Source organism: Gasterosteus aculeatus, chromosome X (assembly GCF_964276395.1).
Source record: "Gasterosteus aculeatus chromosome X, fGasAcu3.hap1.1, whole genome shotgun sequence".
Classification (NCBI taxonomy): domain Eukaryota; kingdom Metazoa; phylum Chordata; class Actinopteri; order Perciformes; family Gasterosteidae; genus Gasterosteus; species Gasterosteus aculeatus.
Genome location: NC_135698.1, coordinates 20,172,219 through 20,200,218, shown reverse-complemented (window position 1 = coordinate 20,200,218; position 28,000 = coordinate 20,172,219). Strand labels below are relative to the sequence as shown.

At 42.8% G+C, this 28,000-nt stretch overlaps 1 protein-coding gene across 4 annotated transcripts; it reads left to right on the top strand.

The window, feature by feature from the left end:
• Positions 1-7: 7 nt before the first annotated feature.
• gxylt1a (glucoside xylosyltransferase 1a) lies at positions 8-28,000 on the top strand. 4 transcript variants are annotated; one of them, XR_013451280.1, is made up of 10 exons: positions 406-928; positions 1,452-1,544; positions 1,871-2,054; positions 2,286-2,417; positions 2,517-2,768; positions 3,732-3,855; positions 4,118-4,290; positions 9,338-9,450; positions 26,648-26,802; positions 27,465-28,000. XR_013451280.1 is itself a non-coding variant. In XM_040163229.2 (8 exons), exons 1-8 carry the CDS (start codon positions 720-722, stop codon positions 7,351-7,353), a joined length of 1,329 nt encoding a protein of 442 aa, XP_040019163.2. In that variant the 5' UTR covers positions 8-719; the 3' UTR covers positions 7,354-8,939. The 4 variants fall into 4 exon arrangements, 3 of the variants coding, with proteins under 3 accessions (XP_040019163.2, XP_040019164.2, XP_040019165.1); XM_040163229.2 differs by lacking the exons at positions 9,338-9,450; positions 26,648-26,802; positions 27,465-28,000 and adding an exon at positions 7,192-8,939 and having other exon boundaries at positions 8-928; XM_040163230.2 differs by lacking the exons at positions 26,648-26,802; positions 27,465-28,000 and having other exon boundaries at positions 193-928; positions 9,338-10,445.

Genomic DNA, 28,000 nt, shown 5'->3' with positions numbered 1-28,000 from the left:
TAGTCCTGATGGACCTCAGCCTCCTGCAGATGGAAAGGGCACAAACAGGTTTTGTCCGGGGTGAGAGGGGTCGGCTACCATCTTTTTAGCTCGCTTCAGGGTCCTAGAAGCGAACACGTCCTGCAGGGACGGCATATTTTTGAATGCTGACCTTTTTCCACATTATAAAGAGGGTTAGTGGTTAGTATGTGGACTTTTCTTTACCTTGCCCCATGTTCCTTGCTATAGAAAGAAAGGCCCATACAAGCAATGAGTGAAACCTTGATGCACTTTTATTGATTCTAAAATCACTACACCAGTAAATGCAAGTCCTGGTGTCGACGGGGAAAACGCTTACAGCACTTCGGAAGTGCTCGTGTAGATCATCCTGAGAAATAATGTACATGTACAACTTCCACAGTCGTCACTCTTAACTAAGGTTACCACATGCCACGGAAGTGGGACTTGGGCTGACTTTTGCAACCATTTATCAGAATGTTTGGGGCCGGGTTCCCATCCTGCGGGACTCAAAAGGTCACCGCACAGGTACACGCGACCTTTCACAATAAGGAGAATGAGCACAACACGGTTGTGGGTGGAGCAGAAACCTGTAAACCGCAGCTGTGCTCTTTGCTTTAGCTTTGTTTAGATAACATGTGTTAGCTCGTACCGTCAGATAGCAACGTTAGCTGAGATCAACGACCAAAATGTCCAGTTAGCGCAGACCATTTAAATGCAAAATGCGATGCTACCATCGAGCATTTCTCCCGTGCATGGTTTCCACCTTGCTTTCACTGATGTACGTGTTCAGTCAAGTAGCCTCCACCTTGGAAGACCGCGACCTGAAAGCGCCGGGGAAACCCGGCGGGCACAGCCATGACACCGGACACCTTCTCAGGAGAACCCCAGGATCGGCGGGCCTACGAGACCGCGACCGAGGGCTTGGACGGTAGCTAGCCCGGCTAAGTAGCTAATCTATGCCACGTTAGACTGAGCACATTTTACCTTCGCTAGTTTCTATAACTTTGCAACTAGCGACAGGTTAGCTTCTGTTAGGATTGGACCAAAATAATGTTACCGTTGAAACTTTAATTTAAATGCTAAAGTTCGTTTTAAAGAATGGAAAACAGGTAAAGAATATTTAACTTAACGCTAAGAAGCCGAGCTGATGATTAAACGTACCATTGAAAATGTATCGTTACTTAGCCTTTTTAATTGCGGTGTTTTAAATACCCACGGTCCATAAGGTTATGCTTTGCACATTGCTAATGCTATTCTGTTCATTGTAAAGCTGCCACCTGTTGGCTGGTTTAATTAATTAACGTTAACTATTAACATTAGTTTAGCTAATTAACGTTGACTAACTAATAGGCCGCTTGTTAAACAATTAACGTCAACCCGAAGACCGTCCCTTCACGCGTCTGATTTTAAGAGATTTATTTAACACTAAGATCATGTTTTTATTCTGTCAGGTGTAAAAAACTGCCCGTTTCCTACTGGGAGCCACATTGGAGTCTGCCCGCTGGTGTGTGTGGAGTGAACTGCTTATTGGAATCATCCATTAGGTATGACTGATTTTGTGAATCTTTTTTGATATACATCAATGTTATTGACAAGTCTTCGACTTCAACTTGCAACTCTCACCTACATTAATATCAACATCTCAAGGTAAATGCTGGGCCCATCGCTGGACTATCAGTGTACCTTGAAACCACTCTTGACCCTGAAGTCATAAACTCAAAGCATCGCATGTTATCACGTTGGCAGAGATATGATCCACGTGGCTGAGCACGAGTCCGCTGATCCCTCGCTACGTCCGTGTATCCACGCTGTGGTAATGAATACAAACTCTGGTTGATGACTGGTTTTTACTTTTCTTCCTGGCTCTTAGAAAGAGGTCAGGCTCTGAACTGGAGGAACGCGGTAGTGGGAGCAGTCACCTGGCGGTGGTGGCCTGTGGCCCCCGGCTAGAGGAGACACTCGCCATGTTGAAGTCTGCTGTGCTCCTCAGCCACAAATCTCTGCACTTTTACGTCTTCGCTGAGGATGATCTGCACGAGCACTTCCGAAATGCTGTAAGAACTTGCCTTTACTGGTGTAGTGATTTTATAATCAATAGCTCATTTTGATTACATCTAATGCCATTTAGAAACATGTAGGAGGCCTTACTGCAACCATGGCACAACTTGTGCAAGTACATCTGTGAATATCCTCAAAGTGTAGTATTCCTTTTCCAGAGGTGCTCAAATCTTAAATATCAACTTTGTTGATCTGAAAGTTTTCTTTGTGCTATTGTTTTGGTAAAGCTGGACTCGTGGCCCAGGACCATTCAGACCAAGTTTAACTACACCATCTACCCCATTACTTTTCCCGCGGAGAATGCCAAAGAGTGGAAGAAGCTCTTCAAACCTTGTGCGTCCCAGAGGCTCTTCCTGCCTGTAGGTCCACAGTCATCCTTCCTGTGTGTAACTTGAAGCAATAACACTGCAGCACTTACTCATGATTTTTTTTTTTCTTGTATATATTTTGTTTTCCAGCTGATTCTAAAGGAAGTGGATTCTTTGCTCTATGTGGACACCGATATCATTTTTCTGCAGCCGGTAGAGGAAATCTGGGCCCTCCTTTCTCAGTTCAATTCCAGCCACATAGCTGCCATGGCTCCAGAGCACGAGGAGCCACGCATAGGCTGGTACAACCGCTTTGCACGCCACCCGTACTATGGCAAGACCGGCATCAACTCAGGAGTCATGCTCATGAACATGACGCGCCTCAGGGAGAAATCTTTTAAGGTAATGTGTTGGTATTTATTGTCAGCCGTTGCTACGTCCTGCTGCCAAATTGTTATACGAGTGCATCCTGCTTGAAGTGGCTAAAAATATAAGTGGCTTTTTCTTCTGGTGTTGTGTGTCTGTCGCTACCAGCAATCATTGTTGCTTTCTGATTTTCTGCCATTTGGGGATTCCCTCAAGATAATTTTAGGCTGTTTGATTAAAAACTATGAGATTTCACATTTATTATTATTATTATTATTATTATTATTATTATTATTATTATTATTGTTACTACTACTACCATGGAGACTTCCAAAAAGCCTAAAGCAAAACCTTGCCATAGTTTCATACTTATATTATTTACACATCACAGCTGTCATCTGAGCATTTAATCCATGCTCAATGGTTTTCCTTGTAAGATCTTATTCTAATAATAAAAAGGCCAGATTGAGAAAATCTTTTAAATATAATTTCATTTATTATACTTCTTCACAAATAAAACATGTTAGTAACAGTTAACTAGTTCATTTACAAAAGGACATGGACATTTTATTAATGAATTACAGCATCATAGTTCTCACCTGTAGCAGCCTTCTAAGCAGATGTGGAGCAATGTTTTTGTAAATTAATAAGGTTATGGCTCAGTGATGAAAAATGATAAAAATGATGTCAACTTGTATTAAATGTCTTCATTAAGTTAGTCATTGAAACATCTTGATGTGTGAAATGTAGAGATTTAAATCTAGTTTAGTTTTATAGGGTTCAGTAGCAGCTGTATCACCACGACCGACCAGCTGAGGTCGCTCTTGTACTTTTCCAAACCGTCACAACTTTTCTTTTCTTGAAAGACAAAACCGTTTCTGTTGAGATTAACATGTAACAGTGTTGACAAAGTGATTAATTCAGACAAATGTCAGGTTCATGACTTCCTGACTGGCAAACTGGTACAAATGTTCTTTTCCCCTTTATTATTCCTCCTAGAACGACATGACACCAGTTGCACTAAAGTGGGAGGAAATACTTATGCCCCTTCTCCAGAAATATAAACTCAACATCACCTGGGGGGACCAGGACCTTCTAAATATCATTTTTCACCATAATCCAGGTTTGTGCAATCAATTACCTTGAATATTATTTTCCAAGTATTAAAATGTTGTGCTGTGTTAACTGGAAATAATCAAGACGGTTGTTGGAATTTATTTTAATTTCTTTTCACGCTAGGGGAGAAATAAAGTTTTTCCACCATGGCCAGAATTCACCTGAGCACATTCTGAGGCGTGTCACTACCTGCTTGTAGTCTCCACGATATTGGTTAGCCACAAAAACAGAACTTCATCAATCCCACCATGTGTGTTGCTTTTCCACAGAAAGCCTGTATGTGTTTCCCTGCCAGTGGAACTACCGGCCAGACCACTGTATCTACGGCAGCAACTGTCAGCAGGCTGATCAAGAAGGTGTCTTTATTCTCCATGGCAACCGGGGCGTCTACCATGATGATAAGCAGCCTGCGTTTCGAGCCGTGTACGAGGCCATCCGACAGGTAGTCCGCCTCTCTAATGAGAAACCGTTCTTATTCTTATTCAACTCCTTGGTTGAAATGAAGTAGATTTATTCTTCCAAAGGTGTTCAGAGGGTTCCAGACACCGTTAACTGGAGAACTTCATGTAGGGGGAAGTCACTTTTAAAAGGCGTTGCTTATTCTACAGTGCACGGGATTGGGCGATATGACCTTCAATCCATACCACGATATTTTGTGGGGGATTTTTGTGGTCTCTGTATTACATAATGCTATGTAATGCTATGCTATGTAATGCTTCTAAAATTCAAAGGGATCTCTTCCATTGGCAATGTGAGGAAACAAAAAAGACCAATAATATTTTAAAAACGAATGTTTTTATTTCTACCAAATGATGACAATCGAGAACAGACCTGCATGTACTTTTCTTTTCCACCACAGCCGTTAAAGTTACACTTAAAACAATTTGCCATATAAGAAACCAACGTTCATACTTCGTTCAACCCACATGAAGAAAGAGTAGACACTGATGTAATGAAGCGCACAAAAGACACACTCATTGTGTGGTCTATTTCTTTATTGGCAAAAATAGACCGGCGGGGAGGGCGACGCTGTCTGTGCACATCACACACACACAGCTCACGCGGGCTTCGTGGCGTCGCCGACCTGTTCAAATGGAGGCTTAAACTGCCGTAGCTCGGCCATAACCATAAACCATATAAATCGCGTGGGAGTGCTGAGTTCATCAGGCCCATCACGGTAAAGACTGCATTGCCATCTCCATAACTGGTAACTGATGAAGACTGTATGCTGCCTACTCTTCAGTGAGGAGCAACCATTTGTATTCCTTTTCCCGCCCCCTCTGTTTATTTAGAGGGCCGTTATGTATTTTAATTTCCACCTTTATTCTACATTATCAATAGGCACTCAAGGCCATCTGTTCTCTCCCAGCAGCCAGCAGTGCTTAATCAATAGCCGGTTCCATTTCCCTCAGCCTGTCTAATGGTTGCTTTAGATATCGGGAGATAAAAGGCTAAAAGAAGATGAATTGAAGAAACATAAAAGGCAGTGGAATTGTGTTACTCATTGATGTTCTTTTGCACCGAGAGATTCGCCGTTTCCCGTTGGAGGCACACAGACTCGTTGTTCGCAACGGGGATTCATTATTGTTTTGGTCTTTTCATTGGATTAGTTGACAATCATCTCATCCTGTAATGTCCTCCTCCTGGTTCTGTGCACCGGCCGGAGGGGCCCGGCTGCATCTTCACCCCTCCCGTTAAAGGCCGCCGCATGTTTCTGCGTCTTTACGCTCCGTCGCGTCGACGCACTCGTTTCAATTCATGCTTCTAAAAGTCTTGCGTGTGTTGCAGAGCGATTCACCTCCAGAACAACAGGCGGAGTAACGTGTTTTGTTGAAGACGACCTAGAGAGTCACGTCTTTGTGTGTGGAAGTCGCTGGTTGCTTTATTAATTTATCATAGACTTTATTGCCCCGTGCATCACACTGCTGCTTTTCATCAAGGACACATTTGTCCCGTATTTTCCTCCACGACTTTGTTCTTCTCGACCGGCAAACCGGCGTTTGCGGCGATCTCCCTCCGTGAATCCAACCCGCTTCTAAACCAGCCAATGACGGCTTGCATAAGCGCTCATATTTACGCATTTCTTCCTACAAAAGTTCTTCAATCTGATCCGTTCTCTGGTAAACATTCTTTGTTTTAATAATGGCGGCATCGGGCTATGAAAGCGGAAATGTGAGACTCCGTAAAGGACGTAGTTACCGGACCAATCGCAGCCTGGTGCACTGCACCGACCTGCTAGCGTTGATTCCGCCGCAGCGGTCCGTCGGGGGAGTAAGGGAAGCCTCATTACCGCCACAGGGTCCGACGGGGCGACGTTCAGCCATTAAGCGAAGGAGCGGCCTTCATTACGGCGCACTCGGCCCTCCTGCTTTCGCCCGTCTCTCCGGCGGCACAAGCGTGCAGCATCCGAGATGGTAAATGCCCGACTTCACCTGGCTTCAGGAGGCAGAGGAGGGCTGTGCTTTGTCATTAGTAGTCCTGTAATGAGTAAATAAATGTGGGATACAAGACCTTGGTGCACAATTAGCTTGTTAGAGGAGAGCACGGCTCGACTGAAGAGCACTCCGTCCTTTTGTTGCTATAAGTGATGTTTTGCAGACGCTCTTATCCCCGCTTCCTGTTGCGCACCCACTTTGTTCCCTCGCAGTCCTTTGAGGACGGCATCCTGAGCCCGGAGCAGGCAATTTGGGAGGAAACTCTCATTTCCATCCACCGAGAGCTCCTTAGTCGGCCCGGGTTCTCTCAGCCAGCAGAGGCGCTTGCAATAAAGCGCGCTACCATTACGCAGCCAAGCCCACAGAAGAGTTGTAAAATCTTTAGTGCTGATGCTGGTTTGAGACCTCATGATGGCTGTGTGGACAAAGCACCCGCAGCATCCACATAAAGATCGATAGGCGGCTGCTAATGGTGCTTTATTGCCTGTTGCAGTATACGAAAGATAAGAAAGTGTGCTGTGACTTCCCTGATGCTCGGCCAAACTGGAGTCAAATGAGCTCCTTTTTTACTAGAGCTGTAAAATACACACGTACCTCCATATATAAAAACCAAAAGGCCTGCATCCCCGTTTTCATACTGCCCGGGACAAAAGCCGGAGCCGCTTACATTAACTGACACGGAGGCATTCGATAATGGAGCGTGTGTGGAACGCCGTTACGCCTCACTGAGCCCATTCTGGTAGAATCGTACCTTCAGAAACGCACATTCGTCATCCAAACACTCTGACTGGACAGTACACCAGTAAAACGCATCAATGTGACTCAACGACGGGTGTTCACAGCCGGAGTCGGATCTCTGTTTCTGAAACCAGGAGTGTAACGTGCGCACACCTTTCTCCCCGTCACAGTACACGTTTGGCGAGAACATGGAGACCTCGCTGCTCCAGCCGCTGGAAGCGTCGCTGCGGAGCACCACGCACACCTACTGCGGAAGGAGCGCGCACCTGTTCACCAAGAGCTTGAAACGGAGCGTCACGTCTGTCCGACGAGAGGCCGAGCGGAGACCGTGACCCCCACCCCCCCCCCCCCAACAGCACGGACGTCCTGATCGACGGCTTACTTCTCTGGGAGGGGAGGCGGGTCCTGGATCCACAGGTCTCAACCGCTGACCGAAGGCGATCTCTTTGGTAGCGCTGCTGCAACTCAGTGGCAACAGTTATTGGGGGCGAAGAAGCAGGATTTGGGGTTTGAGAGGCAACGCCAGAGCAGGTTGTGATCATTATTTAAACGCAGCGGCCACTGAGCGATCAAAGCCTGGTGTACGGATGGGAAGGTAATATTACACAACTACAACGCAGTCAATCATCATGGGTGAAAGCAACAGACCCGACTTCTAAATGCAGAAAAGGTGGCTGGCACATCAACGGAGTGAATGCGTCAATTTAAAAAGTTTCTAACAGCACTGCCTCTCATCTCACATGTTTGTATTCTAGTGAAGAAATTTAATAGTTTCATTCTTCTGGCCTGTATCACAATATTTTGGCCTCATTCTTTTTACTGCAAACCGGACTTCGAAGCAGATGGAAACATGCCAGAACTGTTCCAAGACCTGAGTGGACTCATTTTCTTGTCCATTTTAAAATGAGGGCTTCACTTAATAGGTGGAAACGTCGACATTCAGATGAATATGAGGCTTATTAGTATCCTCCTACCTGAGCTACAGAGCTCAACATATGATGAACATTTCCCAATTCAGCTTGAATGAATATTTCTGCCACATTTCCCCGGATGTACAAAAGAAACCGAGCTGTTTGGGTTCCTGCAGGCAACACACACCTGTAGTAACACATATTCATGTCATATCATCATGTATGTGATGTTTTACTTTAGTGCCAATGCTTTGCGCCGAGAGTTAAAAAATTAAAAGTTAAAATTACAAATTTTGGACGGAAACCTTCTTACTTTGAATGGTTTTTAGAGTTGCAGCTGAAAGAGCGAGGCTACAATTGTCATACACGCCATCATTTCCCCAACGGAAAATATCTTCTCTTGTATTGTAAAGAAACGCATTATTACGTAGAGGATAGAACTGTGATCAACGCGCTCTGGATGAGGCCGTGATGCAGTAAACCACCTGATTCACGCGTTCTCATCATGGTGGAAAATGCACTGACACTTTAGAGAAAAACCTACAGTCACTTTGAAACAGTTTATGGTCTTTAAATGTGTACTCTTGTCTATCGTGAATGTATTAGTTATTTTAATCACTTTGCATACAGGTTTTGTACCCGTGTTTTTGTGCCTCCTCAATCATCCAAACGGGTTATTACTTTCAGGTACTTCAATTTCACAGAAATTTACATTTTGTGAACAAAAACTATTACTCCATGTCCCGTGTCGAAGTGTCCCTGAGCAAGACACCCAACCCCCAACTGCTCCCTGGGAGCCTTAGGGCAGCACACTGCTCCCGCTGTGTGGGTGTGTGTGTGTGTGTGTGTGTGTGTAAAATAATACTTATAATAAAAATGGCTTCTTCTTATGAACCTTTTATACGAGGCGTTTCATTTTCTCTGCTACGGGTGTCTGAGAATTGTTTACTGTGATGGAAGATGCGCTCAGACAATCGGTGAATAAAGGATGAAGTCTCTGAATCAAAGATGTCTTTCTCTGTTTATTTCTTTTAAAGAAAAAAAAAATTGCAACAAACCTAATCATTGTTTGCATTGAATCAAAAGGCCCATTTAACGATTTTGTGTCTGAATACAATTGTGAATTGTTCCTGTCTTTCTTTGTAAAATGTTACTTCCAGTTTAAATCTAGAATGTCAGCTTCTTACCCAATTTGAGGACGGATTCTTTTAATTTGACAGCTATTTAGGTTTTACAGTAATTGCACAATATGCTTGCGCTGCAAATAAAGTTCATATTACAAGTAGAGAATTACAACTGTCTTTTTAATGGAGCAAACTCATCCCGCAGTAACTGAAGTATTTTTGGCCAATGCTTCTCGTTTCCAGTATCTTACATTTTGTGTTTTTTATTAAATTGTCCGCAGCAGCCATCGTAACTCAAACCAACTCCCTCCAAGGAGAGCCTCGATCTACCGTATGTCCCCAGAGGGACCCGCGGGCCAGAAATAAGAGGAGCGTGCAGGTGTGAATCCTTGAGGTAAGTTTTGTTCGATGGCCGAAAGAAGCCGCTGCGTCTGGGACGGAGCCGCCGGCTCTTCATTCCAGTCTGATTGACAGATGCCTGAATGGACGATTGATCTGCGCGATGATTTTAAAGTGGCCGCGATTCCAAGACTCTTTTTGGATGCATGTGTGCAGTATTCTTGCAGAGAAATGCTCTTTGTACTTCTTTTCTCATCTCACAACGGTGTCTTTTAGGAGTAAACTAGTACTTATGTTGATTTGCTATGTGAGCAAAAAAAACCACCATCTCAATTTATTTCCCCACCAATGCTGTGATTATACATTAGCAGAGCAATATTCACTGACACTATTGAACACAACCGATGGATGTTTACCACTTCGATATGCGATGCATATTGGGTTTTTAAGGGGGAAAGGCTAATGCTACGATTGCCTGGTTTCGTTCCCCGGAGTATGTATAATGGTGATGGAGGGCTCATTTTCTTATGGTCTAACAGGAACTGCCAATAGATTATTCATGTTATTGCTTGCACCACTTGGCCTCCGTAATGTTCAATAGCAATTTAAGGGCAAGGCATAAATTCAAACAGTCAGAAGCGAACGGCCCAACACAAAGTAAAAAGGAATTATGCAAAGAAGGAAGGAAGGAAGGATAGTAAGGATTATGTAATTATAGGCCAAGCAAGTCATCAACATCCTCTTAACAGGGGGAGAGTGCAACTTACATCAACAATGTTTAAGATTACGGAGTATGTTTTTCATGTGCACGTGTGTACTCGGTGAAGCGATGCATACTTTAGTTCACTAAGAATGTGTGTGCAGACAATACATGCACACATTTCTTTACTCACCTTTCTGTATCTCTACATCTCTGAGCGGGAAAATCTATAGAAAATATTGCAATAATGGACTTTGTTATGGCTTGGGGGGGCAGCGTGAATAAAAACCGAATGAGTTGTCGGTTTACACATCCAGCAATATTTTCAATAATTTGGATGTTTCTCGCCACCTTTTGAACGTAAGTTCAATACTGTCGACTCTTATTTTAGTCCCTACCAAACATCATTTAGCTCTGTTTTGAGAGGTTGATCTTGTGTGAATGGCGTTGCTCATTGCCTGTGTGCTGCCATTGACTGCCTGCCGACTCCTCCCTCACAGACGCTGGATGGACGTGAGGTCGCAGTGACCTTCACCTTTGACCGCCAAAATCTAAGCAGCGCTATCCGTGATTGAAGTTGATATTTGTGCCTTATTTTATGTTCCTGAGATATCAGATTTCTGAGAACAGGACAAACGTTGCACTGGAATACAACTCCAAAACACGGCTGTCATGGTATCTCATGAAAGTCTTATTGAATGCAAAAAATTGCACACGTTTTCAAGGTGTCTTAGAAATGTAAAAAACAGTAAACAGTACGTGGCCAAAAAGGTTAGTGTAGTGTTACGAAAGACTACTAAAAGGTAAGCAACGGTATCAAAAATTCATAGCATAGTTAGTCCCAAGACAACGTCAGCAATAAACAAATGATGTCATAAAACATTGAATCTTTTACAAACTCATACCACAGTATATCATGTCATGCATTTAAAAAACAGAAGTCATTGCATATAGTACGCATGTTATGTTTTAAAAAGTAATGGTACAGGCTGTCAAGAAATATTGTCATTGTAAATTGTGCCAGAGAAAAGTCATCAAAAGTGATAGTAAACTGTGTCATGAAGAGATTGTATGAATGTCAGAAAAAAAGAAACACATCATATATTCTATGTCAAAGAGGCATGATGTATAATGTCATAGAATATGTCAACAAGGCTGTAGTAAAGTTTGTCACACAAAATCATTTAATATTTCATAAAAACCCGAGGAGTTAAAGTAACAAAAAGTCATCGTATAGTTTGTCATCGAAATACCATATCAAATGTTTTGGGGAAGAAAGCTGCTATGTATCAAATATGAAGCTGACAGCGAGTGAATTGAATTGACACAAAACCGAATGAGGATGAGAGTAAGAATTTGATCACAGTTGAATAAATCTGGTCTATTCTAAGTATTTTATTACTTTTTCCCCTCGTGAATGTTTCCTCTGCGCTGTGCCTTTACTCCTGCAGAAAGATATCATTTAACTAGAGAACATTTTGATCAATAATACATTCGCCAGCACTGCTGAGACAGGTATTTTGTGCACATGTCAGGGGTTAATACAATTAATGTAATTTACCGTTAGGCATCAGCCATGTATGCGGAAGGGAATTTGCCACTGTAAGCAAAACAAGATGAGGAATATGCATATGGAAATGAAATGAAATCGCTATTTCAGTGGCCGTGGTAAAGTATGAATATCATCCTGTCACTTTACAATTACTGATAGACTGTAATTTAAATTTAGATTCTTCCTTAATTCAGTTCAACTTTGTTTGAACATGATGAGAATATTGTCCCGCTAGACGCAGCGAAGCCGAGCACGGCGCAGGACAAAAACGCTTCGCTCTGGCATGACAATGTTTAGCAGGTGTAATATTTTCATGTTCACCATCCAGTTTAACTAACGAGCATCAATATTCAAAAAATGTCACTAATCTTGTATTTGGAAAATAATAGCGTTGGACAAATAACAATGGTTAAAAGCCAAAAATAAAGAAAAAAAAGCATCACAATCAAGATGTTACATTCCATCCCGAAGGGGGGGGGGGGGGGCGCACACATCTCGGCTACATTTCAGGGCAGCCCAAGATCTACTTTTCTAAACGTGCAATCCAAATCCTATCCAAGCCGATCATTCCTCAAAGACAGAAGGTAAACTAGATTAATGACATGCAGCCTTTCAGCCACGCTGTGTGGATCGATGTTTCGACAAATAACCCGTCGGCCGCGGGCGGCGGCTGCACTCCTCTCACTCAGCGGCCATAAACAACGGCGCAAAGAGCTTCCGCATTGACCCCCGAGGGCTCTTTCCTCCGCTGCCGTCACATGCAAGATAGGACGCCATGTTTTATGGATGTATAACATTCAAACACACAAAATAAGGACGTTATTACTCAGTCGCACTCTTTCATTGGCGTTTTATGGCCCAGCTGGAGCAAATGTCATTGAGATTGAGCATTCAAAATGCACAAGTAATATTGTCTGTATTACCACTTCTAAAAGAGAAAATCAATCACTTGAACTGACCTTTTTCCCCCCCTGATAAAGTGTCTCGTCAATGACCCGCGTCCCTGAGGGCTAGAAGACTATTGGCTGAAATCAATGCGATGCCAAGTTGTTGTTAGTGAACGACATGCGGCGTGATTCCATACGTTGCACTTTCTCGATGCCTTGTAGACAAGCGGCATTAATGGGCCATGCTTGGGATTGGTGCAGCATCAGGGACCATACATTTCACCGGGACACACGTGTGTGTGTGTGTGTGTGTGTTGTCAGCTTGCATGCAGATGAGTGCACGGGTGCGTCTTTGTGCTTCGCCGTGGGCTCCTGGGAGCCGTGCCGAAGAGTCTGGGTTACCTTCTGGCTCTGCTGGACTTCCTGCAGCTCACAGCTCTCCCTCTCCACAGTTACTTCAATTTCACTCTCTTGTCGTTTCCCTTTTTGACCCAAGTTGATTTAATTGCTTAATGATTACAGCGACCGGAGTAAAACTTTCCGTGCTCTTGTTTTTCACAGCAGTCGTCTTTTGAGTCCCCTGAGTCAACCTAACCTAATAAAGTGCAAGTCATTTAATTGTCTTCCACATCCCTTCTTCCCAATGAAAGTAGCGTCCCTGGGCCCACGCACGGGTTGCTTCATTGACTATCGGAGCGGCTCGACCCGCGCACGCATCCTTTAATTGTTTTTCTTAGAGTCTGACAGCCGTCTGCATGTGATGGATTTACCTCAGCTTTTACCTGTGACACGGAAAAGGACAATGCTTAAAGACAAAAGAAAAGGTCAATGGTCAGCACATGGATTTTTAACGGGGCAGATTTCTGAGCTTGCTTTTAGAAGGGTTTAGTTTGAAAGTATATTCAACGGAAACAAAACTCAACAATTTACCACAAGTCTCCCTCCGCCTCGTGAACTGTTGTCTGCGATGGAAGTTTTAGAAGAGCCGGGGTTTCTGGAAAAGGGAAAAACAGGCATTCACCTCATGTGAAATCTCAAACACTTTAGCATTCCATTTCTTGCACTCTAAAGCATTCGTAACACTGAAATAGATTCATCAGAGAAACAATCCAATTTAAGGTAACCAAACTGCAAAATGCATCGTATGGCTTCAATCAAGGAATACAGCAGAAAGTGCTTTATGCATGCATGGAGCATGGAGGGGCCTAATTATTCAGTGTAATGAATGATGTTAGATGGCTGTCAATTACACAAAAAGGAAGAAAACTAAAGTAAAAAAGCAGATGCAGATGTAATTTTCCTACAGTGAGTTTACATCGAAATCCTTTTTCTAAAGAGAGACTTCTTCTGGGTTGTGGATTTTGCGTTGGCTTCTGTTGCGTTATGAGCTCGTATTATCTCTTTGAAAGATGTTCTCTGGTGTTACAGAGCGGGACTCTGTGAAAAGTTGTTCCCATGGGCCAAAGAATCCACGGGCAGATCGTACTCAGATCTTTAACCAGTACGACAACGTAAAACCACTCCATTCAAAATCCTCTACTGAAGTTCATGTTTAGAAGTAGTTTAGAAGTGTTAACCTGCTTCACCTCGAGGACTCCCCATGATCACCACCGACTCCGATTGGTCCAACAACGTCTTCCTCTGAGAGAAGAGAAAAGTCATCAAAAGTGAAGTTTAGAACATCAACAACAAAATAAATACCCGCGTTTTAATAGAAAAAACAGATGGAAACAGGCAAACCAGCCGAAGGGAAGAAACGCGGCCTTTATTTAAGAAGTTGTCCATCAGGACTCGAAAATAGCCAGAATTCAATTAAAGGGGAAAATCTTGATTGTCACGGGACCCGGAGCCTTAAGGGTCCTACTTCTCTTTTTCATTATCTCCCTCCTGCATGCATGGATTTTCCTTTACCTTTAGCCGCCAGCCATTCGGGGCTCAGTTTACTCAATATTCTACCTAAAGGGTCCAAGAGGAATCAATTGAAGAGCTGTGATGTGCAGTCGATTCCCAGTGAAACGATTAAACCTGGTTTTTTTAATTGATTACCGTTATTACAGTAACACCCTGAACTCTACATGACAAGCATCACATCGTTACCTGGAATTATAAAAGCAGCTGGGAGATTGTTTGACCTCTTACCCAAGATGTCAACGTGTCACTATTTGACACAAAAATCGTCAATTTAAGATCAATTATTTGCGCTTGGCGTCATTCTTGATAGAAGCTGCAAAGCAGCACCCATGAACACGTCTACGCAGAATGACTTTTAAACAGGTTGGAGATGTTATTACAAAAGAGTTGTTACATTTTATAACATGTGACTGACAGTGAAAAAGAACTACGTGTTCCATGAGAACACGTTGATGTAATAATGGTAATAATACTATATATAAATAATCTTATGTCGGCTGAACATCAAATGTAGATCAAAGTGTAAAGTAAATACAAATAAACACAATTTATTATTATTTTCTTGTTACCACAGTGGCTCTCCACCTCCACCTCCACCTTTGCTCTTCTCCACCTCCTCTCCTCCTCTCCACCTCTCCCTCTCTCCTCCTCTCCTTCTCTCCACCTCTCCTCCTCTCCACCTCTTTCTCTCCTCCTCTCCACCTCTCCTTCTTTCCTCCTCTCCTCCTCTCTTTCTCTCCTCCTCTCCTCCTCTCAACCTCTCCTTCTTTCCACCTCTCCTCCTCTCTTTCTCTCCTCCTCTCCTCCTCTCTTTCTCTCCTCCTCTCCTCCTCTCAACCTCTCCTTCTTTCCACCTCTCCTCCTCTCTTTCTCTCCTCCTCTCCACCTCTCCTCCTCTCCTCCTCTCTTTCTCTCCTCCTCTGCTCCTCTCCACCTCTCCTTTTTTCCACCTCTCCTCCTCTCTTTCTCTCCACCTCTCCTTCTTTCCACCTCTCCTCCTCTCTTTCTCTCCTGCTCTCCACCTCTCCACCTCTCCTCCTCTCCACCTCTCCACCTCTCCTTCTTTCCACCTCTCCTCCTCTCTTTCTCTCCTCCTCTCCACCTCTCCTCCTCTCCACCTCTCCACCTCTCCTCCTCTCTTTCTCTCCTCCTCTCCTCCTCTCAACCTCTCCTTCTTTCCACCTCTCCTCCTCTCTTTCTCTCCTCCTCTCCTCCTCTCTTTCTCTCCTCCTCCTCTCAACCTCTCCTTCTTTCCACCTCTCCTCCTCTCTTTCTCTCCTCCTCTCCACCTCTCCTCCTCTCCTCCTCTCTTTCTCTCCTCCTCTGCTCCTCTCCACCTCTCCTTTTTTCCACCTCTCCTCCTCTCTTTCTCTCCACCTCTCCTTCTTTCCACCTCTCCTCCTCTCTTTCTCTCCTGCTCTCCACCTCTCCACCTCTCCTCCTCTCCACCTCTCCACCTCTCCTTCTTTCCACCTCTCCTCCTCTCTTTCTCTCCTCCTCTCCACCTCTCCTCCTCTCCACCTCTCCACCTCTCCTCCTCTCCTCCTTTCCACCTCTCTTCCTCTCCACCTCTCCTCCTCTCCTCCTCTCCTCCTCTCCACCTCTCCACCTCTCCACCTCTCATTCTCTCCTCCTCAGTCAGAAAAGCATAATTCTGCTTCATGGCACCACGTTGAACGACCTTTCATTCTACTGTTTTTTATTTTAAACCTTGTCTGACTTATTTCTATCTTTTGTTGGATCTTGGTTTCTTGGACGAGTTTTACATTACATTACATTACATTACATTACATTCATGAAACCCTAAATGACAGTTTGAGCACACCGGCTTTCATTAGGAGAGGAGATTCATTCGTTAGCAAACAGAGTTTAATATGGATTTATGGTTAGAATTAACTGAAAATGAGAAACACTCACATTCTCTTGGGTATATACTTCCAGCTGTGCCCCTCTGCCCACTCACTTTGTGCAATTATCTTGTGGAGCAAAAAAGGATCCACAAATTCTAAGACCTCTGTTTTACCCACGTTGCCTTCTGGGAATCCACCAATCGGCCTCAATGCCTAAAAGATATAATCCCTTCTACTTAAAGTGTTTTGGCTCCGTTGTGACGGGTGGTTGGGTAGGAACCTTCCTCGATTATTGTGAAGCAACAGCAGATATTTCTCAGTGCATCGTCGTGGTCACACTGCACGTCATCAGCTGGAGGACGTAGCAAGGCCACATGTACATTTATACCCACACATGTGATTATAGTATGACTAAAACGTTAATACTGAAATGAGTATTCCAATACAATAATGCTGTTTTGATTATGCAGAGAAAATAACATTGACTGACCAAATACAACAAAATAAAATGGGATATTTGATGTGATAGTATCACGCAGCACATTTGGTTTTGATCGACAACCCTGATGTAGTTTCTCTCTTTAATGAACAATCATGGACTCCAATGCAACTGTGTGACAATACCAATTGAGGTTTTGAGTATAAGTGGAAGCAATAAGAGAAGCAGAGTATAATTCAATTACACATCAAAGAGCTCACACCAATGGGCGGATTAACAGACTTGATGTCTGTGGGAAAGTTTGAGTCTGCACATAAAGAGATGTGACCTACGAAGAAAGGTTCAGGAACACAGGATTCCAATCACTGATTATTATCTGCAATAACAGTCAAATAAACACTATTGACTGGCTGCACATTCATGATGTGATGTGCAGTAATCTATTCAATTCCAAAGTGAATCTGCTGCAGCTCTTTATTCTCAACTGAAATGTCCACAGACCTTTGTTGAAATAAAGTTATTCCCTCATCTGTTTGACCCTCTATGAATCAATAGAAGACATAATACATCGTAGCAGGAAGCAAAGTCCAGCAGTATACTTTACTGAGTTGCTTTATTTTCTTCTTTGGTACATGTGCACAGCAAATGCTCCCCATTCAGATGGAGATGCAGTTATCTCTGTACAAATGCCTTCAAGCCAGGAAACCTTTTGTACTCTCACTGTACCGCTCCAATGGGGATAGAAGCATGGTGAATTAATTCCAAAAACTCTAAATTCAAGACATCACCGACATATTAAAGATAGAACCATTCAACGCTTGTGTAGGAAATCTGGGAAGAATGTGCATAAAACGATGAAGCCCCGAGCAAACGTGCAAAGGTGCACGTGGTGCAGGGGAGCTCTGGATTGGAGCTCCTCATTTAGCAGCTTGATTCTCAACCTTTAACACACAACACTGACTTTAAATGCCCATGGCGATGAAAACTTCAGTAGACTGAGCTTGTGGAAGCGCAAAGAAAGCTACTGAATGAATAATAATTTTAATCGTCACCGGAATTTAAAATTGACTTCTGAAATATTAACTTTGCTTCTTATGTGCAGGCTTAATGACCACACTCGCAATACTTAAATATTCAGCACGTATAAACTCTACGAGCAATTATACTTTTATTAATCCAATAGAATTAGATTCAGATTTTCCTTCCTACCATGTATGTCAAATATTTTTCTTAATGACTGACTTCATTGTGGGGGTATTGAGCCGTGTTTATATATAATGCAATCTAGCTCAACACCAGTAAATATGAGCCCAACCCGTAGACACACATAAGTTCATTAGCATCTCTACAGACGTGTAAAACACCCACAAACACTGAAGCTCATAGGCATTATGAAGGTCGACATTACTGTGGGCTGTAAGTCACTGAGGTGATGTGCTGTAGACTTTCTGTTTGTATGATCAATAACCTTCTAGCTCCTTGAGGAGTTTGTCCGTTAGCCGCCTTCTCATTGGCCAGTTGCTGCTTTGATGAGTGTCTATCCTGTGGCTACTCAAAATAATTCAAAAATAGTATGTTTTATACATATCATATACCTTTTGTGTGCATTGTGTAATCACGCATCTCTGATATGTTACCTCGTGACTTGAGTCCACGAAGCACTTTGCTTATTTCACTGGTACTTTACACCATGTGGCACCAGCAAATAACAGCTTTTTTCCATATGCTGTCGATTGATTAGCAATTTTCTCATTAAGAATTATCATAATTGCTCCTCCTTAAATGTGTTTGTATTCCCTAGAGTTTAACTTAAATGGGTTCACAACATAGAGGTCTTAAAAGGTCAAAGCGTCTTATTGATTAGAAGGTTAATTAGCTTGAGTTAGTCATGACGAGTACCTTAACCAACGTGCTCATGTGAGGTAGCTGGTTTTATGGAGCCATCTCCCCAGAGAGTTAGAGGAAGCTGTGGTTATAATAGACACACAGATGGGAAAACATGTACACGCATTCGTCACAAACAGCTCTCGGGAGTTTGGCGGTTTTTGCTGGTTCCTCAGAAATGACTGTTTTCTGATTTCCGAGGTGAGATACATACTCATGTCCAAAACAGATCCAGCGAGGTGTTCTGTACATTCAACTGTGATGTGGAGGATGTTGTCCCAAATAGACCATACCTTTTAATCATCAATAAGATGGACAACTTGTATTTACACCCATATGCAGGGATAATGATGCAAAGTCTACCTCTCGATCGCCACTATTACGTATTACTATATCGGGTAAGGGAATTGGGATTTGGCCCATAAAAAAATCTTGTTTGCAGACTGTTTGCCATTTGTGTCAGTATTTGACGTGATGAGCGCCGGGAAAACTTTATGGGGAAACAAGTTGGGGCCACTCAGACTACAATTATACGGTATATTCCATACATTCACAATACACAGTGCATAAAGCTTAGCCTTAGTGTGGGCATTTAATGACTTTTGTTAGTGTAGAAAAAGTCCTAACAAAGTCCTCCCCAAAACAGTGAGGCTAAGAATGACATTGCAGCAGCTGTGCTTCCCTATAATTGGTGGATCACACCAATTATCTCTTAGACCACATAAGGAAAGCGTCCATGATCCTTCAAACGCTTGCTTCTAAATTGTCTGAGATCCCAGAAAAACAGGTATATATAAGTAATTATTCCTGCCATAAAAGACCCTCTAACCTATTCAGTCCACCACTTACTTCTGAATGAGAGGAACAGCAAAATCAGCCAGCAATTTGCATTCAGATTGTACTTTCATGAAAGTAGTTGGGTCCGTTGTGTCCCACTAGGAGGTGTGACTCTTTTATTAGACGTATCGATAAAAGCAGCCCCGGCAATCGAGCCGCATAGACCTGGCCTTTCATTTTCATTTCCTGGTTGTGTTTGTGTGGGCTTCACGGGGCTGGAGAGGAGCAGACCATCTGCGAGGCCCACAGTGGCATCACCAGTGCTGCCTTTCACAGGGTCACCACTACGGACCCACGTTTCGCTCATTTCATCTATCCAATTTTCCCAGATACCAAAGCAGAGTTTATTGTTGTGCAGGTTTCAGGTGCTCAAATCCCTCATGCCATTACCATATTTACTTAAACACACCTTCCTAGATGTCTGATGTGACTTGGTTATTGTCTGAGATTTATTGCACTGCCTATCTGTCTCATTACATCCTGCTTTCAGAGTCATTTGACAGGGAAATGTATTTGTTTCTTACAGACAAAGGTGTCCCTGCATATTCTACTTCAGACTCGTGTTCCTCTGCTCTCTTTGCCTCCTGGGCTTTTGGAATATGAATAGACAGGTTGAATGAAATGATGATATCTATGAATATGGCCTCGTTCTGAGAGCCACGGCTGATAACAGATGATAGCGCATCCCCTCATCAAAAGGCTCATTATTCCAGACAATTTCAGTAATTGTATTATTTGCACTGTATTTTCATTCCCTCGCTCAGTCCTTGTTGTAAGGGGTATTGTTTGGCTGTCTTGCATTCGGTCGAAATGGTGTCAGACCTATTCATGAGGGCCTTTAATATTTCCCTTTCATGCACAGTCAACAAACCCAGTTCAGAGGCGTTTGATGGGATAACGGTGTAATAAGAGTGCTTTCTCTGTATCATTCGCAGATATTAAATAACATTGTGAGGCGTAAGTGTCTGAGAAGTTCATCATCACTGTTTCTCTGTAAAAACCCAAATGCGTATAGAAACTGCTTTGAGAGCAAGATGGTCGTGTGTTAAATGCGCATTTTGACTGAATGTCAAAACTTGTTTTTAGATTTCTGTGACGACGAATTTGAAACCAATTCAAATGTATAAAATAAAAACGAGCAACGCGCGCAGCCTCATGTAGTAGAAGACTTTCTGAAAAGCAACCAGGTTGGAATTGCATCACATGACAAAATTAAATTAGTAAATGTTTTGTAAAAGGTGTCGTTCCGATCCAAACATCCTGCTCTATCAGTACTGGAAATGTGAAAGTCTCTGTGGAGTACATATTTAGTCTTATATGGGATTAATGTGTGCCGGGCCTTTCAGAACCGGATGTGCGGTTGAATAGGCTCTAGATATTTATGATGTAAACAGTGAGAATAGAAAGCATTTACTATAATTGTTAATTACAGGTCACAAATCAATCAAGTGAATCACATTAAAGGTCCTCAGGCATTTCTCACCATGACAGGTTTATGAACCATTTAGTGCAAACTAAGCATCAATTGCACACCATACACATTGTGTGAAACATCTCTGAATGTTGGAGAGGATTTCTAAGTCTGTAACAGCACTCAAATCTGCATATTGACGGGAGTGCTGATTAACTGTTAGTATATGTCACAAGGCTTGTCAGCAGGGAATGTCTTAATAACTCCTCCCCCGAGCTTTTTACCTGAAGTGATTGATTAATAAATCACGATCCATTATACCTTTTAAAAATAATCTCATTTAATCATGAATTTATTCAACAAAATAGCAGGCTAATTATAAACAAAACTGATGAATGCATGAGAACAAATCAACTCGGGGGGTTGCAATCAATTTTAAATAATCTGTTTAAATCAAGACCATGCTTTGAAAAGAATTCATTAAAAATGGTGCGCTGTTTAAGTAGATTCACTGTGGTTTTGCAGGATGTTGTTTGTGACATTTGAAAGCTGTGCACAAATTACCCGTTTCGGTTGGTTAAAATTTCCACTGTGATCTGCATACTGCATTTAAAATGCCAAAACAAAAAACAAAAATGTAAGGAGACTGACAGTTAAGAAAAGCCCTGTCAACATATCAATCAAAGAATAGATGTCAACGTAAATTCCCCAGAGACCTTCAGAGCGCTGCACACCGCATACCATTGATATATGGAATACACATGCAGAGGAGCTGGTTAATGGGAAACCAGACGCGGGGAGGCTGGTTCTGGAGAAAAAGAACCCAACTACAGACACCTGCATACGGCGTTAAGCAGCATTAACAGGAAGCATCTAGCAGAGAAGACACCAGAATGTGATAAAATGGTTGCCTGACGTGGTTTGCATGACTGGAGAAACATGAACTAAGAGATATCAGCTTCACATAATCTTCTCGACATAATACAGGAAATGAAACCGCCTCTCCAGTCTCACCGCTATCCGTGTCTGCTTCTATTATAATGCAAATGTTTTATTTCATATTGAGAAAATACATTTTTCTCACTTTTGTGCTCATACTGTATTGTTTCAAAGAGCAGAGAGGAAAGTGTACTTTTTGGGGCGAGAGTGGCGTTACATAGTTGACCTGCGCCACAGTGGGCATCCTATTAAAACAAAATGTATGTGGGTGAAGTTCTCTCATCATCAGTAATGTCTCTCATCAATATACTAAGTAACAGATGTTTGACTATAAAGATCAATCTCACTGAACCTCTGTGCAAACTTCATTTCCCTGATCCATGTGGCACGTGCCAAAGCGCTGTGTGCAGAACACATTTCAAAATAAGAGCTTCAAAACACACAGGGCACATTTTCAGCATTCTCCATCTGTTGTTAGGTTGTTTGTGGAGCTTCTGAAGCCCCGTGTATAATTCTGACAGGTGCCTTTCCTCATCCCACTCGCAGCTGCCAGTGAGTCTGTCAGCAAACAAAGAAAGAAACAGCTGGTGAGTGCTAATATACGGGCCCACTGAAGTGCCAAGGTCTCTGTGGTACACGAAGGAGCTCACTGCGACATGCTCAACCTTAGATTTCAGCCCTTCAGGACATCCAGACAGGCTTCCCGTCTTCATCTAAAGTCTCGGTTCAAACATTCAACATCTGTGTCGGCATACTTTTATCCAAACGCCGATTAAGGCCAAACATACAGGCACAGCTGCTATGTAATTGGAAAAAGACATGATGAGCTACATGTATTGCAGTGAGCAGAGACGTTGGACACAGAAACGGTGGATTGAGATTTTTGAAGTAGAAAGTTGAGCTACTCATCATGTGCAGTAACGTCTTTTTGGCAGTATCTTTGTTTTTGTAAACCCTTCTAAAGTGCAAAGGGATGAGATGTAAATAACATTGACATTTTATTTCCTTTATATCATGCATGGGAGATGGCTTTAAAAGAAATACGGGTGGAATGTGGAAGATTCAGTGTTTTTTTTATTTAAATTCAATACTCAGAAATCAGCCTTTTTTTTTACCTCATGTGCCACCGAGTAGCTTTCATAGGAATTAAAGGCTCCATCCCGGCATTCAGTTCTCTCTTTACATTCATGCTGCAGTCCGCTGTCGCTCTGTTTCATGCTACATTGTAAGCCCGCCATTATTTAAAGGCCCCATCAAATGCAAAGGATTTGATTTAAATCCCTCCTGCGACTGAACTGAAATATTCCGTCTCACTGAGGAACACGCAACCGTACAGAGGCTGAAGACCAGCTAGTCCATCTTAAATATGGACTATAATGGACATGACTAACACATGAGAAACCTTAACTTTAAGATTATATATATATATATATATATTTTTTTTTTAGGGCAAAACCAGCCTCAAATCCAGAAGGACACAGTATCGGCCCTTGTTTCAATTCAATTCAATTCATTTTATTTTGTGTAGCCCAATATCGCAAATTACTAATTTGCCTCAGAGGGCTTTACAGTCTGTACCCATACGACATCCTCTGTCCCGAAACCCTCACATCAGCACAGGAAAAACTGTTGCTTGAACCTTAGATCTCCATCGATCACCTCCTGCTCCAGTTTTTTGCAGCCTCAATCCGTAATACCCAGATAAATGACAAAAAAAAACGAATCCGCCAAGCTCCATCTGCATTCACTCCAACGGGGGTCCCGGCCAGGTACACATCTCTGTGATGTCACATTAAAGCTGCGAGAGACGTACGGGAACAGGAAGTGCGACGCGAAAACAAAAATCAGCTTAGGAATGTTCCTCGGGCGCTCTGAAGGTATCTTCACACAGACAGTTGCCACACACGCTCACACAAACAGAGGCACCATGATTGTTGTGATCCATTAGGGGAACGACACGAGGGGGGGGGGGCGTGTGGCAGGATGAAGACCGTAGATCTCAATGCAAATTCTCCGTCTCCTGACAGAATGAAAAGCCAATTCTTTAGGGAAAGCATGGCGCTGTAGCGGGGGCGGGTGGGACGGGGGGGGGGGGGGGGGGGGGGTAGTAAACCGGAATTGAATGATGCGCAGTGTACACCCAGCCTGCAGGCATGACATTTCTGCTCTGTGAGATTAATAATGAAGGAGATTACAGGCACCTCGATAGGGACACACAAATGAGACAAAACCCAGGAAGATTATTAGAAGGCTGACAGCCCACGTCAAATAACAGGTGTCCGCCACACCGCTGTTGTGAAATTAATACTTCACGGCCTTCCATTAAAGACAGCATGGAGGTGTGTTGCCATTCACGCCGTGGTTGATTTTATAAACTGAGGGGCATTTGTGACACTCGTCCTTCTCACTACGTGAGCGGGTGACGTAACTCATGTAGAATACAAAGAGTTACATTGTTTTTTGTTAAAGCTCAAACATGGCAGACACAAGCCTTTCCAAAGGAAGTAAGGAAGCAACGCAGCAACATCGGAGGAGCCATGCAAGGGAGCAAGTGGAGGTCAGACATCTCCGCAGATTTATAATATGTATCTAATCTCACAGCTGCGTTCATCGATAGCTACAGTGTAGTTCGCTAATTCAACGGTACAATTTCTAGGAAATCAAATTTAACTGATCACCTCTATTAATGTTAATAATCGGGGCATTCTAAGGCTATTACCATCCTATGTAACTTCGAAATACTGGTGATAAAGTAACTTTTATACATACAACTATTAAATCAAAAAATGTTCTCATCTTACTTGTTGTTACTTGCTCCTCGATGTGTTTCACCCTTTTGTTCCAAACCTTTCTGCACTACAGATGCTGGGACACATTGTATTGGTATCTACACAACAATGTGAAAAAAAAGAAAAGAAATCCCAATACTGTTCATGGGCTTTGATCTACAAACATACATTTATCAAAAGTACATACTGGAGTTTACCGACAGCCGTATCAGTGAAACCTCGTAATATGAAAATATGAAATATGGCTATGTAGATAAGCACAACTCTGGCAATTCCCACAGTGGGGAGTGTGTGTAATGAAAGCAATCTGGTGACAGGTGAGATGGGGCCGATGAAGCAAACATCAATAACGGCATCATTCAGCTCCCACATCCTCTAGACGTGCATGAACAGACATCTAGTGTCTTTTCAGAGAATGATGGACATTTTTACATCTCATGCCCCATTCACTCAAATATCGCTATTGGTATTAAAAATATTCCGAACTGTGATACATTAAAGAAAAAACTGGTGAAATGAAATGGCTTTGACCTGTCTTTGAAACGACACCAACATGACAGGGGATGAACAATGCGAACAATTCTCCCAAAGCTGTGTGACCTTTGGTTACACTGAGATGGAGTCTGACACGACTGGATCACCAGCCATCGCCTGTAATTTACATTGGCCGTCACATTGAAACGCCAGGGAACGCCATGCCGCCTTAATGTTCCTGTCATCTGCAAAAGAGGCAATTATTTCTCTGCAGCGACTGTTTAGCCGGGTATGCGGATACGCTATGTCAAACACGCATCCTGTCCCCCAACACTGCTCCAGCATGATACCTTCGGGGCCTCGCTCAAGCAAACGCATTGTCTGTTTCAGAGGAAAGATAAAACTGGTCCATGAGACGTCGATCAGCCGCGACTTTCGCATCTTTTTGGGAGGAGTGGAACAGGGAGTGAAAACTGATGTGTGTGTCAGAAAGCAAAACCAACACCCGAAATGAGGCGGGAAAAAATTGCATGTGTCAATCCACGTGTGTGTTGTCCTGTCTGACTGTCAGTCTACTGCAATATTCCTCACAACATCCGAGGACTAGAAGAAGGTGCATGCGAAGTGTGTTCACACGTGTTAGTCTGTCTTAAGCCGTAAACTGTAAGCTGCAAAAAATTGTTTTCCTTTTTTGAAAAAGAAGCTTAAACATATGTAGATTTCTCATATTTTGTATGTAATATTTCTTATTTTAACAGCACTACCATTACGTGCAGCAGTTTTGTGTGCACAGTTTTCTGATTCACATCCAAAACCTCCAAAAATATGGGAAATGAAAAAAGGATCATTGGTAGAATTAATGCAATGAATTCGACCAACAACATGGAGCCAGTGAATGGCCAGCAGGTCCCTCTGTGCTTCTGATCATCAAAACAGTCCCTGTTGAATGGAATCTAATTTGCAATATGAGAAGACCCTTTTTATAGAATGTGTTGAGCATGTTCATGTGTGAGAACCAGAACTAGGCAATAGTATAAAAGATAATATTAGAGAGGGCTACCATTTGTTTGAAGAATATAATACACTGTGCTCATTTGATCAAATAATAAGATGAATGGAGCTGCTCCATAAAGCCTGCTGCGGCACACCCACTTGTCTTTTGTCTGAGCAGCAGCATGTTCTGTCAATGATGAATACCTGGCAGATAATAGAATAACATAATTGTATTTCATCTTATTAGATTTAGCTCGAAGCCACAGTAAATTTAAATACAGCACAGGAGTAGATGCTCATTGTGCTTCAATACAAACAGAAAACCCAACAGGCTGTGATGATTTTCAACAAGACACAAACAAAATGCATTAAAAACTCAAAACCCAGCTGCTGGTTTAGACAAAGCGCCAAATTGTGTGTATGAGTAAGATTAAATGAATAAAAGACAGTAAACAAATCTTTTAAAATGATGAACAGGTCGGGCCGTTGACACATCCGTGTCTTATCTTTGACAAGAGTCAAACCGTCTAACGGTTCAAAGAATCCCTGGTCTTTTAGTGTAAAATATTGTTTCAATTGTTTTCAGAGCTGTGAAATGTGGATGTAAACTGCGCACCAGAGGAATCTACCGAGTGTGGGCCCACCACTCGTTGGGACAGGAATTGGGTCAGGTCCCTGTCTCTGGGGACGTGGAATGTCACCTCTCTGCTGGGGAAGGAATCGGAGACGGAGAGGAAACAGGTATTTATAGTTGGACTCCACTGCGCGCATTGGACTGCTTCTGAGTCGTTGTGTTGGTATCGTCGGGGAGTGCAGGTAGACTGTGGACAAGGACCTTCGTTGGCATCAAGCAGGTTCTGCGAAACCCAAATGGTATCTGTAGTTTCCTTAAAATGCAGGCCTAAACAAAATCACATGCACTTTAGATAATGGAAACACCTACTCTGTCATGGCTGTGCGCACCAATCTCCTTAACCCCCCCCCCCCCCCCCCACTAGCTATTTTAATTCATTGCAGTGCAGCACATTGCTCATAACGCCACATACTTCATGAGAGATTGTTCTTCTCTTTCTGCTCATATTCCCAAAGGGCTGAAGACCACAAGGCACCCTGAGGGGTTTTGAGCTCAAGGGTATCCGAGATAGTTATTCTTAGAGTAAAAAAAAAAAAAACTATTGCGGCAGAAGATATGAAGCCAACAATTCAAAACTAGAATCAATATTGCTTTAATAAAAGATTGAAATCCCCAAAAGCATATTGCCCATGCAAGTTCATTTTCTTTGTCTATGTTGGTGTCGTGTTACAGAGAGTTTTTTGGTTGCTTGGAATTTTGGTCCCCGTTTGCTTGTGGACTTTTTTGAGTAGTTAAATATGTCTTTATTTTTGTGCTATCTGTGTTGCAGGTGATTGGACACAGCAGACAATCACACTCACAGGGGGAAAACACACCAGGGAAGGAAGTGAAGATTAACCCGCAAACACCAAAGGCAGGAAACGACAAAATAAAACAGGAAATGATCCAACACTGGCACACATACTTAAGCTACCCTGGGGAGGTGAAGCAATCCAAAGTAGACAAATCCTTCACAACCAGTGTGCCACGCCGAGAGAATATTCCAAAAAAGAGCATAGAAGTGACAATGACGAATGGCCTATTTGCCATCGGGAGCATCAGGACATTTTGTGGCGTATGTTGATCCCAATTAATATTCTACTGCTCCACTTTTTACCTTCAGTGAGAAAACGTGTTTATTTTAAAACTAATAACATTCGTGTTGTATGCATTGCTCCACATTCCTTCAAAATGTGACCTTCTCTTACCAAACGACACCAAAGGGGTGTCTCATTGTTAGGATACATAGCCATGAATCATTAGGCCTGCACAGACGTCTGTAATCTAATGTAATAAAGTATAATGGTGCACTCCGGCCCCGAGGTC

Coding starts and splice junctions, on each gene's coding strand:
- gxylt1a (XM_040163229.2), top strand. CDS start 720: ATGCGATGCTACCATCGAGCATTTCTCCCGTGCATGGTTTCCACCTTG. Junction 2,769..3,731: donor TCAGGGAGAAATCTTTTAAG/GTAATGTGTTGG, acceptor TATTCCTCCTAG/AACGACATGACACCAGTTGC. Junction 4,291..7,191: donor TGTACGAGGCCATCCGACAG/GTAGTCCGCCTC, acceptor TCCCCGTCACAG/TACACGTTTGGCGAGAACAT.